The 15643-nt window shown below is 41.7% G+C and overlaps 1 protein-coding gene across 2 annotated transcripts in view; it reads right to left on the bottom strand.

Moving 5' to 3' along the window:
• ZNF532 (zinc finger protein 532) overlaps window positions 1–15643 on the bottom strand; it is a 110419-nt gene that overhangs the window by 21518 nt on the left and 73258 nt on the right. For both annotated transcript variants that reach the window (XM_007450113.1, XM_007450112.1), the window contains exons 5-6: window positions 12974–13136; window positions 8734–9015 (exon numbers count right to left, since the gene is read on the bottom strand). In XM_007450113.1, coding sequence (XP_007450175.1) covers window positions 8734–9015; window positions 12974–13136 — 445 coding nt within the window. The remainder of the gene's footprint in view (window positions 1–8733; window positions 9016–12973; window positions 13137–15643) is intronic.

The raw sequence follows: 15643 nt of genomic DNA, 5'->3' as shown, positions 1-15643 counted from the left end.
ATATATATATATATATATATATATATATATATATATATTCAAAGTCCTTCTACTTTGTTTGCAGAAACCTCTAGTGAGTTTACAGAAAATTGTCTCCTAAAATAGCTGCAACGGACGTACGAGCAGATATAAATGTTTTACATCTAAGAGCAAATCTTCTGAAGCATCTGCAAAAAAAATCTCTTCTGGCTATAAACAAAATTTCAAATAATATTTTATAGTCTTATTTGAGTCACATTTTCAAAAGAACTTATTAATCTTTCTTGAAGGTTTTATTTTTCTTCATTTTCTGTCCCTCATAAATTTCAAAGTGGAAACTGGTCACTCAACTTGTCCTTTCATCTTCTTTGAATTTACTGCCAAATCTCGTAGCTCCTTCTCTACATCTGTAACTGTATTTTGGTTCAGTAAAACAAGGCAGAATTGCCGGGAAGGCGGGGGCTTTCCAAGTTCTTGTTCAGGGTTCAAAAAAAAATAGCTCTGCTAAAATAGTTTAACTGGAATATATTAGAAACTAACATCAAAGAAGTAATTATTAAGCTTTTTTTTTTTTTTTGGCCGCACTGGGCGGCTTGCAGGATCTTAGTTCCCTGACCAGGGATTGAACCCAGGCCCTCAGCACGGAGTCCTAACCACTGGTCCGCCAGGAAATTCCCTAAACTTTTTAAATGGAAGGTAATGCCCAAGATAAAAACTTGCTGCTTTCTACATATTTTAAAAGATATATTAACTCCTAAATTGAAGTTATTCTCCAGTGCCATCTCCCTGTTAGGCATCAGTAAGAAGTGAACAGTGAATACCCTCAACAGCTCATCATGCAGAGTCAACTAACTAATTCCTTTCGAGTAGAACTTCAAGGGACAAATCGAGGGGAGGAGTGTGACCAAGTATGACGCTGTCACAGTTACCCACGGTGGACCCCACCCAGGTCCCACCCGCCTCTCCACGCCCCAACCCCCCAGACCCAGACCATCAGACAAAACTCTCATCCTGATTCTACCCTCCCTGAGAGCCTCTACTGTAGGTAACTCCTAGAGTCAGGCAGCGGACTCCCTCACGCATTTCTGCAGGCTTTTGAGCTCTCTTTCTGCGGGAAGATCCTCCATCTCCCAGGAAGCCCACTCCCGCTACAGTCCACTCAGCCACAAACACAACCCAGGCAGTCTCTAAGACAGGGGAGCCACCCCAAGCATCCCGAGACCCCGCAGGAACACCCGCACAATGAATTGACGACACCTCCCATCACTGCAACCACTCCAGGAAAGCCGTGGGTCCCAGCTAAGGAATCCGAGACTGTTACGCTCAACCTTCTCCCCAAACCATAGACACATGCTCGTTTAAGGATGACATAAACAACTTTAACCAAGACCAAACGCCTAAATTAAAGTGACGATGGATGGAAAGTCACATATTTGCTAACTGTTCCACATCGGTATTGAAAGATCCAATGAGACGAAAAGTAAGCTATTTTTGAAATATCAAGCTTTCCTGCTCTGCAAACAGTAGCTGCTAGCATTACACTGGGGAGTCTGGATCGGAATCCTACCTCTGCTGCTTACAAGCTGTAGAGTCTGGGGTAATAAATCAGCCTTCCCTAAGGTTCCATTCCTCGCCTGTAAAACGGCATTCGTAACAACGTCCACCTTAGAGCCTGCTTCAAGGACAAGTGCACTACTTATTAAAATGGTGCACGCCACACAGGCAGGAAGTCCTCAACCCCTGTCATCTCATCACCCCACCTTCCAAATCAGCACAACTCACCAACATCATCAACAGGTGTGTCTTAATATGCTTTGAACTAAAAACGTTGACATTTTTACATTTAAAGTTTTTGAATCACATAGACTTTTATAAAACCATATAAACTATACTAATAAACTATGTAATAGAATAAAATATACTAAAATTATAATAAATGTATAATTTAAATTATATAGTAAAATATATAATTAAAATTCTAAAAATTTACATATTAAAATGACAAATTATAATAAAAGAATAAATATATTAATAAAATATCAATTTCAGTGGCCAAAATTAAAAATAAGTCTCCTAAAACCAGCAATGATGTACATTTCTTGCATAAAGCATTAATATACAAACTCTAACTTATGTGACTTTCAACCCTTGGGTTCAAATCTGATGCCAAACATACAATCAAGCGGGAAACCATCCTTCACCAACAACTGACCAGGAGTAGTGCAGAATACACAAGTGATTTAAATACACTTCTCCTGAGACCTTGAGCAATCACAAATAAGTTCTAAGCCAAAAAGATATGAGAAACTGATTTTTTTCACCTCTTGCCAGGGTGGTATAATTTTGGCAAGAGTTAACACCACCACAGCTAAAAGACTGAGTTTCAGGATAAAAACCTATTCCTCTTCTTACAGTCATATTAATTAAAGGCCTTTTCGTATTCCTAAGTAACAGTAACGCAGGCATAATGACAACAGGATGAACTCTAACTAAGGCTAAAAGAATGAAGGTGAAACCATCTGGCAATTAACTGCAAACAGTTAATTGCAAACAATATTTTCATATTCTTAACTAATAATCAACACCACAGTAAAGCAGGAAGACAGAAACAAAAAGGAGATGTAATATTTTATTACATAATTTTCCCTAAAAATGTTTCAGAAAGATTAAGGGAAAAAAGTATGCCCTATCATATATTTTATAAGCATGGCTAGGATCCAGGTCGGATGGGTGCTTTAAAAAAATACATACATAAACACACACACAAACGTACGCACACACAGGAAACTCACCATCATTTAAAAAGGCAAATGACAGCATGCTCACATCAATAGCTCTGCTAATCTCCCAGACACTCTCATCTTTTCATTCTCCCATTTTCCGTTTCTGCCATTGCCCCCTTTTCACCTACATCTCTGAGTATGCTGAAAGTGTATTTCACAACAGAAGAGACGAAATAATATCAAGTATTCCAGGTCATGTGCAACCAGTACCAAAAAAGGAGGCGATGAGATCTCTGGACTTTTTTTTTTTTTTAAAGGGTTTACAGACTGATTAGAAACAGAAACATTAAGACATCCTGGAATAGTTTCCAATTAGGCATTGAACAGTGCGACTCTAGGCCCAGCTGCTCATCTACTCACTAACGTTGAACTTTCCATGAATTGTGTCACCTGCATTCACCCCCAACAGTGAGCATTAGGTGGAGTCTCGTAAACAAATGCACTTGGGACCAGCCTCCCCTGCACCATAAACCAGCAAAGGTGTGTGCTTCAGTCAGACGAGCGAGGGCCACAGCAGGTCCCTCGTGATACCAGTGCTCTCGACCCTGCCTACACACCAGAATCACCTGGCTCAAAATGCCAATGCCAGGTCCCATCCCCAGCATCGCCCAGGAAATTGGCCTGGGGAGCACATGGGTGCTGGGATTTTAGTGTTCCAGGTGATTCTAACATGCGGTCGCTCTGTTGGACTCAGTTCCACTGGGGGTCACAATGACTTTGCTCTGCAAGTTCTGCTGCAATTTACAAATCAGATCAACTGTAAGAAGAAAGGCTTTTTGCAGATGGATGGAATGACTTTTAGACTATGATCGCACACAGATGCCTACTTCCTGGTAGCTAGGCCACCACTGCATGTATTACTACAGATGCTTTCATTTAATCCCGGTGTGAGTCTGAAAGGCATCCTTTCTATTCCATCCCTTTACAGGTGGTCACTTGGCTGCTGCCTGAATCTACCTGCCCATGACAAGTAGGTAGGTATTTCACCCACAAGGCTCCAGCTCCCCCGTAATTAATCATGCACTGGTCCTTCTATGGAGGATACAGGTATCTAAAAGACAGCTATCAAAGCTCCCTCGGGGGCTTCCCTGGTGGTGCAGTGCTTGAGAGTCCGCCTGCCGATGCAGGAGACGCGGGTTCGTGCCCCGTTTCGGGAAGATCCCACATGCCGCGGAGCGGCTGGGCCCGTGAGCCATGGCCGCTGAGCCTGCGCGTCCGGAGCCTGTGCTCCGCAAATGGGAGAGGCCACAACAGTGAGAGGCCCGCATAACGCAAGAAAAAAAAAAAAAAAAGCTCCCTCGGACTCCAACTTCTCTTCCTCCTTACATTGTTTCCAGACCCTTACCCTTCCGGTTACCCTCCTAAGTGCCGGTATCAATACCCACCTTCAGTCAGTGCCATGAGAACCCGGGCACACCACTTCCGATGCCGTAGCCACCGCACTGGGCATGGTAAACGTTGCCTGTCGTTTCCCCCTCCCCAGCCCCCCAAGCCGGGGCACAGTGACGACTACACTGCCAGTGGGTCTGGTCACATGACCTGTCATGGCCAATGGTATGTGTTGCATGTCACAGCCAGAATATAAGGGCGTTTGATTCTCTAGTCTTTTTTCCCTACTGCAGGGGCACCGATGTTGAGATGATGGGGGTGAAAGAAACGGTCTTGATCACTGAGTCACTGGAAGGAAAGCTGCCCCAGAGAACTGCTCACACCTGTAACAAACTCTGCATGGGCAAGAAATAAGCATTTCTCGTACAAACCGATGGGCTCTAGGGGCTTTTACTGCTACCTAGGGTACACCAACGGTTCTCAGAGTGGAGACCTATAAGAGATGCAAATTATCAGGCTCCATCTCAGACTTACTGCATCAGAAACTGTGGGGGGATGGAACCCAGAAATAAAGATTTTAACCAGCCCTCCCCCAGGGGATTCAGATGCACAGTCAAGTTTGGGGAGCCACTAGCTAGATTACAGTGCCAAATCAAAGGGGATTCGCTTCCCTGATGTGAATGCTATCTCTGCAGCCACAAAGGATGGTTGGTCTTAAGATGGGCAAACAAAGGTGGAATGTTTTTTCACGTAAGATAACTAAACCCTATCTTCTCCACATGATTATCAGTGTGCTTGATTTTTTTAAACCTAAATGAAACGTCTGTGTTTACTTGTTAAGATTTACCTTCTGAAATCCCCCCCAGTTTCTCTCCCTACAGTCAAAAGTCATTGATAGAAATATTGGGTAAAATCTGATCCAAAATGGAAGCTTTCTCTCCAAGAGAGCAATGAATCGTGAGCCAGCTATAAATTCAACGTCTCATCTAGGCCCTTTTGTGCGATCCTACACAAAGCAGTACTGAGTGACTCTGTCAAAGGTTGTGCAAAACCCACTTACTCCCCATCTCTGGTGTTACTCTACTACCACCAAGTACCCTGGTAAACAGAAGAAAATAAAACTTACCTGGAACTACCTGTAGTTAGGATTCACCACATTCTTTTTCCTGGTGCTCAGAACCAAGCTACTCAACAACCTGTTCTCTGAAACGGTTGGGCTCCGTAAGGCCAGAGAAAGAATTCAAACCCAAGTCTGTCAGGCTCTGAAAGCCCAGGCTCCTCCCAATTTCTAGACACAGAACTGGACCACATCTATACCCCGAGAGAACCTCAGAAAGTCTCGTAAGGTCCATTTTGATGGCATCTGAGTCCCAGAATTCAGTAAATGCAAATCTGCTTTAGGATCTTTCTATTTAAAAGTTAATAATGGTCCCTTGATGGGTAGGGGTACCTGGCAGCAAATGAGAAAATAGCTATAGTTATCATAGATCACTGAGTAATTCTCAAGATATGAACAAGTACACAGAACTTTCACTTTTTTATTTACTATCAGGTGCCTTAAATTCTAGATTTATTTGATCTGTGAGAATGACCTCAGACACTATCTCATTGAGGGGATCCTAATTTGAGGTCCCTAGGACACCCCTAGAGCAACCAAGAAAGTAAGTATCTCAGGAGGTATATGAGCCCCTAAAATTGTATATAAAATTCTGTGTATTTGTACATTTATCTGGGAGAAGGCTCACAGCTTGGATGAGATCACTGGATTAATAATACTGACAAGCTCATCTTTCTGATTTTATATTTGAGAATAGTTTAAGTTCCTTGTTGAACAGGCTTAAAGCTTCTGTAAATGATACAAGAAGCTGAAACACATGATAAGTGGCTGGATTTCAGGGACTGGAATACAGGCAAGAAACCAAAGCTATAAACAGAGATTTGGAAGTTATCTGCACATATATTGATATATATGAGAAGTGAAGCTGTGAGGATACCTGAAACTTCCCAGAGAGAGAATTACCAGGAGAAAACGCAGGAGAGAGTGTACTGTTCCACACTTCAGAGTAGAAAATGCTTTTAGGAAGAACTGTCAGTCGGGTGAAATACTGCAGTGGGTCAGGGACGTAAAGACGGAGAAATGACCACCTGCCTCGACAAGGAGGTCACGAGTGAGGCGGGTCTGGTGACGGAGCCCGCAGTGGTCAGCTGAGGAGCACAGGGGGTGGAAATGTGCGGACGGCAGGGTGCCTGCTGGCTGTCCGAAGGCAGGAGAGAGAAAAGAAGGGGGCAGGAGATCTGAGGTTTGGGGACAGGAGGGAAGACGGAAGGAGTGGGAACAGACACAAGGACGTCTGTAGGTGGGGTGTGGAAGCAGAGGGTCCAGTCTGACTCAGCGCGGAGAACTCGCACTTTGGTTTCTGACTCAAGTTCAACACTCTTTTCATTTCAAAACAGCTTATAAAGACGTGTCTTTCCTTCCCTCCCCACCTCCCTTTGGTTCTTTCAGGAGGCCCGAGTGAACAGAATTGAAGCTGTAATCTAATCTGATGTGCCTCACTCCAAAAGGCAGAGTCTCAACAACTTCAAAGCTAATCCTAGAATCCTGCTAAGCTAAACATTTCCTCGGTGATGAGCGGTGCCCCGAATGTCAGGGCTCACACTGTGTGCACGGCGCGCATGCGCACACGGCCGGCTGTGGTCCCGCAGGAAGGTGTGACATTTCATCCCACCAACTCTTTCTCTGAGCCGTCTCTTCATGTTATATTCTAGACCCAGTAATTGTCAGACGTGCACGATAAAGATATTTAAAAAAATAAATAAATAAAAGGAAAGAAAATAATTCTGAAAGGTTCCAAGTTGGTTACAGAAATCTCAAATGTATAAGAAATGAACGGTTCGGACTACCAGATAATTATTACCGTCTGCTCTTGTTTCAACATTTGTTAAATCCAGTTTGGATGCCAAGAAAAGAAGACTTTTCCTAGAATCATCACACTGGGCTCTGAAAGAACTACAGGTCGTGTATTTATATACTAGGTTTATCAAGTATTGCTGCAAAAGAACTACCAAATATTTAGCACGAATATTCTAAGATGCTACAGCCCATGAGGGGAGCCTAAGGTTGAGACAGTTAAATGAGCGATGTGCTTGCTACTAAAGCCATTTATATTCTCTAAGTAACTAATTCTTATATGAGGAGATACTGAATTAAGTGTAGCTAGACAAAATATGATAAAAAAAAACATCTTTTTGCCATCTGTGATCATTATGATCAATGCTCAAAGGCAACTTTACATTGTCTGGATGGCAGGAAGGTCAAACATGCCAGCTTCATGAGTACCTCAAATAAACAGCATAAATGAGAATACAAAGTAATGCTTTTAATTGATTCGTAAATGCTATAGAAACAGACTTTTCAAGGATCTAGTATATACTAATCACAAACCAATTCTTATGCACTTTTTACACAGGTTCCCCAAGAATAACTATTTGGTTTTATTGGCTTAAATTAAAGCAATAAGATGGTTTCTTTAAAAGTACAGTGTTATCTGAACCAAAAGTAGGACAAGCTGGTATTAGGTGCCTCAGGATGTGAAACAAAAATACAGCAACGATGACGTATTCCCATCTAAAAAATTCAACCTGAATCTAATCCAATTTCTAGGAATTATGGGATGAAGAGAAACAAACAATGTCAAAAGGAAGCAATTACCTAATTCCAGAAATGTGAGGGACAACTACAGGACAGATAACCCAATTTTTCCAACATATACAGCACATTAAAAAATAAAACAAAATGGAAGAAGGAATGCTAGAGAATACGAGATTTAAGTTATACAACAACCAAATGCAAAGCAGACTCTTTGGATCCTAACTGGAACAAACCAACTTTGAGACAATGAGAGTAATATTAAAAAATAATCTTGCTAGTTTTATTAAGTCTAATAACGGGCATTAAAAAAAATCCGTAACAGTTAGAGATGTATACTTATTATTTTAAAAAGAAAAAATATGCACACTCAGATTTTTCAGAGATTTTGAGTTACAGAGCTTCTCCTGGATGGTTTATGGATGAGGTCCTTCTACTATCACCAAACTCAGGAGAGAATCACAGAAGTCAGACAAATGTTACAAACAGTTTTCAAAACACCCACTTTCTTTCTCTCCTCCTTTCTCCTTTGTTTGTCATAGAGCTAACAGGCAAATTCAAATGTTTTTAACCTTGGTTTATCATGGTTCTCCGTTTCCTCAGCTATAAACACGGCTGTGGTGGATAACTCCCTGCTGGCCCCGGGGAGCACAAGTGAAGGCGTTATCAGCAGAATCACACAACAAGATTATAAGGACTTGGAGAGTCTTTTTTTTAGAAAATTCTTTCGGCCATGGCACGCGGCATGTGGGATCTTAGCTCCCCTATCAGGGATCGTGCACCCGTGCCCCCTGCAATGGAAGTGCGAAGTCTTAACCAATGGAACACCAGGGCAATCCCAGAGAGTCCATTTTATAGATTAAGAAACTGAGGCTCAGAGATAATGAGTGATTTTAGAGGTCATCCTACTAATTACCGGCAGAGCCAAGCAAGCACCCACGTCTTGGGAGTGTCCTCCTTACACTGACAGGGAGGATTTCACTCGTCACTTACCTTCCCATGCTCCTTCCTCACGTGGGAAATGTAAACATCTCTTTGCGTGAATAACCGGTCACACTCCCAACACGTCCACCCAGGACTGGCTACTTTCTTGGGTTCCAAAGATTTTTTCACGGGTGATGGGGATTTCTTTTCCAATTTCTCTTTCCCGTTCACGGATCTGGTGTCCTCTTTGTTTTGATTTGCTGAATTTTGAGTTGTAGGCTTAATGCTCAAAGGCAAGTTTATACCCAAGTTTGGAGGCCCTTCAATACTTTTCAATGTTCCATGCATGGACTATGTTATAAAAAAAAAAAAAAAAGAAATATCTTTCACAAGTCACACCACTAAAAGAAAGCACATGTGGACTATCTTACGACATTATAGACATTTCAGTACGATTTTATTTTCACTCAGAAATATTTCTTAATATAGCAAGATGAAAATCTAAGCAAAATATACACATAAAAAGAAATAAAGGAGTATTAACTTTTACAGTTGCTCTAAGTTATGCGTTTCTCGTTCCAAATCATTTTTAAAAGCTTATTTGCTTGTGCCATTTTAAAATTTGAAAAGAAAGACTTCTGTTGTGAGTCCAAATCATTCCTGGCACTCTGTCATCCCCCAATGTACCAGAGTGAGTCCTCTCTACCACAGACCACTTGTGGTGAAGAACATTTTACTTTCACGTCTACCCAAAGATGTTTAAATAGGCTAATATACTGGCAGGGGTTCAAAACCCTTAGCTAACCAACTTTAACAAACACCTGAGACCAATGTGTTAATAGCAAACCTTTCTCCCTCCCTTTAATGTCTTTCAAGTTCTTGAAATACTTCTTAAGAGTTTGGGTTTTTGCTGGGGGGAGTTTTGGTCATTTTAATCTCTCTACCCCTAGCCCAATCCATCCCTTCTTACTGATAGCGCCCAGGCATGTGAACTATACACAGCAGCTGCTCAAACAGCCTTTCTAAACTGCCTGTTTATTATCGTCAACATAGCCTCCAGGGGCTCAACTTAAACTCACAGGATTTCAAACTCCACTGGCGTCAAACTAGTGCAATTTGACCCTGAAGACCTCACTCTGGTTTTTGTTTGGTTTTGTTTGTTCTAGAAGAGCCTGGAGTCCAGAAAAAGCAAGCAAGCAAATATGTCTGTGCCTCAATTTACAAGTTATCTTTGGATGGGGCTGTCTCGTATCAGTATCCTCTGAGTTCCTGAATCTTCAGAAAGGCAACAGGACACGTCCTAACTCGTGTTAGCATGGCTAGTGCCCTGGGCCACAGAGACTCACACTGGCACAGACCTCAGCTCCCTACTCTGAGTATTCAGGTGAGAAGCTGCTCCTCTGGCGAACTCACCAGCATACGTTCTCAAGGCAGGCTCTTCTCTAAACTGTACCAAGAATTAATACTGTTAATTATCAATTAGTATTAGTATAATTAATTATTAATTAATTAGTATTAATTAATACGTCTTCAATACTGTCTCACCCCAGAGGGAAAAATGGGGCTTCTATAATTTCCTCATGAGCAGAGGTTATAGGTCTCCCCAGACAATCGTTAAACTGGGCTGTGAAGAGGGCCTGGGCTGAATGTCTAATGTGCCTTTGCAAAGAGAAAATCTGGGGAGAGACGTCATCTCTTGACACCAAAAACTGTGCATTTGCTTCTTTTCCACCATGCGGTGCAGAGGCCTCTGTGTTTAAATGGTCCTTTTCAAAACAGAAGCCAAATTTTTACATTTTTAACCATTTAAAACCCAAAGAAAACAAACCCCAAATCTTCTGATATACTTTTCATAAGGTTCTAGGCAAATGCACTTTTACTAACTAAAAAGTTGAAGAGAGGGTAAAGTATCAAAGTATTCTAAGATAGCCTTATGCTACAGAAACTCCAGAAAGGCAGCAAAAAGTTCTGCTGTGACCACAGAGCAATGGAATGTGTGCAAAAATGAGAATTTCTGATTTACTCATTTTGTTTTTATATTTTAAGTAAAAATAAAATTATTTTTAAAGGATGAATCTCTTTTTTTAATAAAAGAAATACAACTTAATTCTTCTGGAATTAATGCTTCCTTAGCTCCTGCAACAATAAAAAACCTGAATGGGGCTTCCCTGGTGGCGCAGTGGTTGAGAGGCCGCCTGCCGATGCAGGGGACACGGGTTCGTGCCCCGGTCTGGGAGGATCCCACATGCCGCGGAGCGGCTGGGCCCGTGAGCCATGGCCGCTGAGCCTGCGCGTCCGGAGCCTGTGCTCCGCAACGGGAGAGGCCACAACAGCGAGAGGCCCGCGTACCGCAAAAAAAAAACCCGAAAAAAAAACCTGAATGACTATAACTTGAAGGTCTACTTTAAATGCAGATGCCAACATGGAGCACAGGGGTCCCACACAGTGGATAAGTCCACACTGTGGTGGAACAAAGAAATTATACAAATTGGATTAAATTGGGCAAATAAAAATCTACCTCTAAATAAATACGTATGTAGAGAAACAGGGTTCCTGGGCTCCTTTCTCTTAATTTCTTCCTCATGAAAAACTGAACAGCGCTGGTATTAGACAATGTAAATAAATTCACAAGCTAGATATATACATACATTTAAAAAACAAAAACAGGGTGCCCCTAAAACTATCTTTATTCTTACCCAGCCCCAAACACATAAAGGCAGGATAGTATTTTCGAACATACAGAACATACTTGAAATAAGAACATAAGTGAGCATTCCCACTGTTTTTGTATCATGGAGTCTCGTGAAGGTTCAGATGAATAAAAGCAATTCTCTCCTCCTTGTGGCCACAGGGTTTTACCAGTCTTCTTCAGTCTGTTTCTTGGAACCTTGTATTCCTCCAAATTCACTATTAACACAAGGAAGACCCTAACCACAAAGTCGGATGACCCCACTTCCAGATGTAACATGAGTTCCAGAAAGCAAATACTTTAAAAGCCTCTTAAGAAGCAACTTTTCTTCTTTTCCTCGCACCCCACCCAACCCGCATATCGTACGTGTTAAATATCTGGGTCTAATTCCAATGTCCCTGTGTTTTTATTAGCAGTATGTAGTTTTTCCTGATCATTCATTAAATATTTACTGTCAAGATAATTTTGCAATTTTAGTAAGAATCTTTAAAACATCTTAAGAGGATGTTATTGTACTTCAAGTGAGAGTGAGGAAACACCTCTCCCATGCATTTTATTCACCTGAGTAATGCCACGCCATCACTACCTTCACCTGGCTTCTAGTGAGTGGCCTCTCTGAGAGGTTTTAGGCAGTTATGCTCATATACACTCAACACAGGAACTTTCAAGAATTAAGAGTCCATTCATTTAACTAACATGAGGTTAGAATAATTTAGAGACTTGGTTTGCTCTTTAAACTGACCTTTTCTGTATAATACATTTAAAAACAGAAAAACTAAGAGAAAGAGATTGAGTTTATGATAATACTGGGTCTGTTGTTTCTCTTTTTAAAAAGGAAGTCACTTTAATCTCTGAGAGCCAATGGATATTATCTCCTAATGACACAGGAATCAAACTGCTTAACCTCTCACAGTGGACAGTTAAGAGGCTAGGACTAAGCTCTGTCCTTAACGAGCTTAAAAGGCTATAAAGAGATTTAGGTGCCCCTTTTGGGGATTGGAGAGTGGGTCGTCCAAACTGGACATTTATTCATTTCATTAACTGAACACCCAGCAGGTGCCAGATACTGTGCTGTATCCTGGACATTCCACTGTCAGTTTACATGCAAACTTGATTAAAAAAAAAAAAAAAGACTACAAGATCCAGGGCATCAATTATAATGCAAACTTAACTGCTTAAGTTATTTCAAGGGGAAACCTTCATTTTTCTAAACACACCAGTATTTATACAAATTAACATAATTCATCAGAGTCCTTGTCTATTTCTAAATCCTACATAACACCAAGTTCTCAAAAAAGTAAACTTCACAGCCTTCACTTTCACATATGGGGGAAGGAAAAAAACCTAAAGCTTGATTATTCTTTTAAAGTCAGGGCATGCATTTGTTACTTTGCTTTGATTTTTCATGGTATGCAGACCAGGGCTCGGGAATAAAAAGCATCCCTCAGTTAAGTGAACTCGTGATGACAGCATGTTGTAAATTGCTCATTACCAACGACCAGCGTCCATCCCTTCCTTCGACAGAGCACATGCTTTACCGTAATCTGCAGCTCAGCCTTGATTTATGACCAATGAATGGATCTGCGGTTCATTTAAAGGACGTAAGAGATGTGCACACACCTTGATATGGTCCATCATGAGTTGCTTCTGTGCGTATAAGAGAGAACAGTCTGGACACTTGAAAACAGACACCTTCTGGTTTTCGATGTGTTGGTCAAAGTGGCGATACAGCAGGGTTTGCAGGGTAAATACAGTGTCACACATGGAACACTTATATATTATTCTAAAACAGAAGAGGTGCAGGGAAATGTCAGTCAGCCCTCATCTCTCAGGCCAAAGGAGCCACTGCTTCACATCCAAGAATTCAGGAGGCAGAAGCACCAAGAACAAACACACACAATGAAAAGAATAGAGCAGTTTTGCTTTGAAACAAACTTCCGAAGGCAGCCGGCATCACTGGAGTGCAGCTCAACTTAACATTTTGGGTATAGAGGCACTGGAACACGTTTGCTTAGAAATCATTCTACTACCCACAGATCTACAACTGACACGTTTTTACAAGGTCTTTACTCGTAAGCTACTTTAACACAGAGCAAAAGCATCCTTGATTTTTTTTTTTTTGTAATATTTTTAAAGATCAGACAAGGAACACAGCCTGATGGTGGTACCCTAACTTGAGAGAATTTGACTGATGAACTAAGCAGGCCCACACGTCTTGGATGCCTGAACACAGTTACTTGTTCCAGGTTTTCTTTCAGAGTTAGTAGTAATTTTACACTTGAACATCACTATTTCTGTACCTGTTCTTTAACAATGAAAGCCCTGCACCAGGAAGCAATTATGCATGAAAATAAAGACGCATACAAGAAAATCCACAAATCAAATGCTGCTCCAACACCTGAGTGTCTGCTGTGCTCTAAATGGTTTAAAATACTCACTATACACTACAAACCGTTTCCCTACCTAATATGTTACTACCAAGCAGCCTCCTGAAGTTAATGCAGCAGCTCTGAACCTTCTGGACACAATTCCTTTATCCATCCACGCTTTCCTCTGGCCCTCAGGAGAGAGTCCTCCCCACCGCCAACCTTTGCCCCCAGGGGTTTGCTGGGTCACTGGTGAGCTCGTCTGCCCACAGGAGGTCACCCTTTCCCAGTAGGGTCGTCCTGGGCTTTAAGGGAGGCCCTAGGGACACCTGTGTTTCCTCTGAACAACCAGGATCACCAGAACAAAGAATCCCAAAGAGCAGCTTAGGAAAACGGCAGAGAAACACTGACCAAAGGTGTGAGCCACATGAGAAAGAAAAAGCTGAGGTTCTGTTTGCTATTTTTCTACAGAAAAGTTAAAAAAAAAGGAATGGCTTTTTCTTCTTGAAACCACTTGTCTCCTCGTAGGGTCTTCTTAAGAGAGCACTTCTCATGTACCTTTGGACCTCACTCTCTATTTCTATACCCAAAAATTATAGATTTGGGCTTCCCTGGAGGCGCAGTGGTTGGGGGTCCGCCTGCCAATGCAGGGGATGCGGGTTCGTGTCCTGGTCCAGGAAGATCCCACATGCCGCGGAGTGGCTGGGCCCGTGAGCCATGGCCGCTGGGCCTGCGCGTCCGGAGCCTGTGCTCCGCAACAGGAGAGGCCGCAACAGTGAGAGGCCCGCGTACCGCAAAAAAAAAAAAAAAATTATAGATTTAACTTGTTGTCTCTTTTTCCACATGAAATTTATAAATTTAATTGGCATGAGTGACATGTTTTTAGAAGGTCCTGACATGTCAGTTACCCTGGCACAGAGCACAAGCACCCTTGATGGGAGAAAGGGTTTTTTTTTTAAAGATCAGACAAGGTTTACAGGATTTCATCATTCAGCCCAATGGTGGTACATTAACGATGTGTCACCCTTAAGTCTACCAGATGCGACGAAGATGTGCATCTCCTCACTGTCTGAGATTAGCTTAGAGCTGGAAATAACCCAAACGTCTAGTAATATAAGTATTTAAATAAGAACAATAATGTATGAATGTTTTAAAACTATGATGCAGACATATACCAATGACACGGAATGATCTTCATGCAAATTAAAAAACAGGTAACAAGACAGTATGCGGGATACGACCACATTTGTTTAAAGGGTATAGAAAAGAAACAGATGGTATATAACTATCATCATCTCTGCTGGATGGTAATTTTTTATTGTTTTGCTTGCTTATATTTCCTGATTTTTCTGTAATTAGAATAGCCTCAAGAAAAGTACTAAGACTTACTAGCTAGGCTAAGTATTTTCTCAGGACTCTATTCTTACACTTTCCGAAATAACTCTTTCATGAAAAATGGCACGGCTTGTTTTATTCATGCTACATTCCTCTCAGGTTTTGTTTGTTTTGCTTTGTTGCCTTCTACTGAACTGCAAAGAAAGTATAAGACAGGACATAATCTATTTACTTCAGCATTTTTCTGAGGAACAGGTTTTTGGTGTAATACTGGAATACACCCTACAAACCACTAACAAATAACCAGGGGGAGGGACTTCCCTGGTGCTCCAGTGGTTAAGAATCCTCCTTCCAATGCAGGGGACGCAGGTTTGATCCCTGGTTCGGGAACTAAGATCCCACATGCCACGGAGCAGCTAAGCCCTCGCGCTGCAACAAAGAGCCCACGTGCCGCAACAAAAGATCCCACATACCACAAGGAAGATCCCACGTGCCACAAGTAAGACCCGATGCAGCCAAATAAAAAAATCTAAAAAAAAAAAAATTAGCTATCCTTAAAAAAAAAAAAAAAAAAAAGGGGGGGGGGGAG

Source organism: Lipotes vexillifer, unplaced genomic scaffold (genome assembly GCF_000442215.2).
Source record: "Lipotes vexillifer unplaced genomic scaffold, Lipotes_vexillifer_v1.1 scaffold79, whole genome shotgun sequence".
NCBI lineage: Eukaryota > Metazoa > Chordata > Mammalia > Artiodactyla > Lipotidae > Lipotes > Lipotes vexillifer.
Note: the sequence above shows the minus strand (reverse complement) of the source record. Positions and strands in the feature narration are given on the sequence as shown.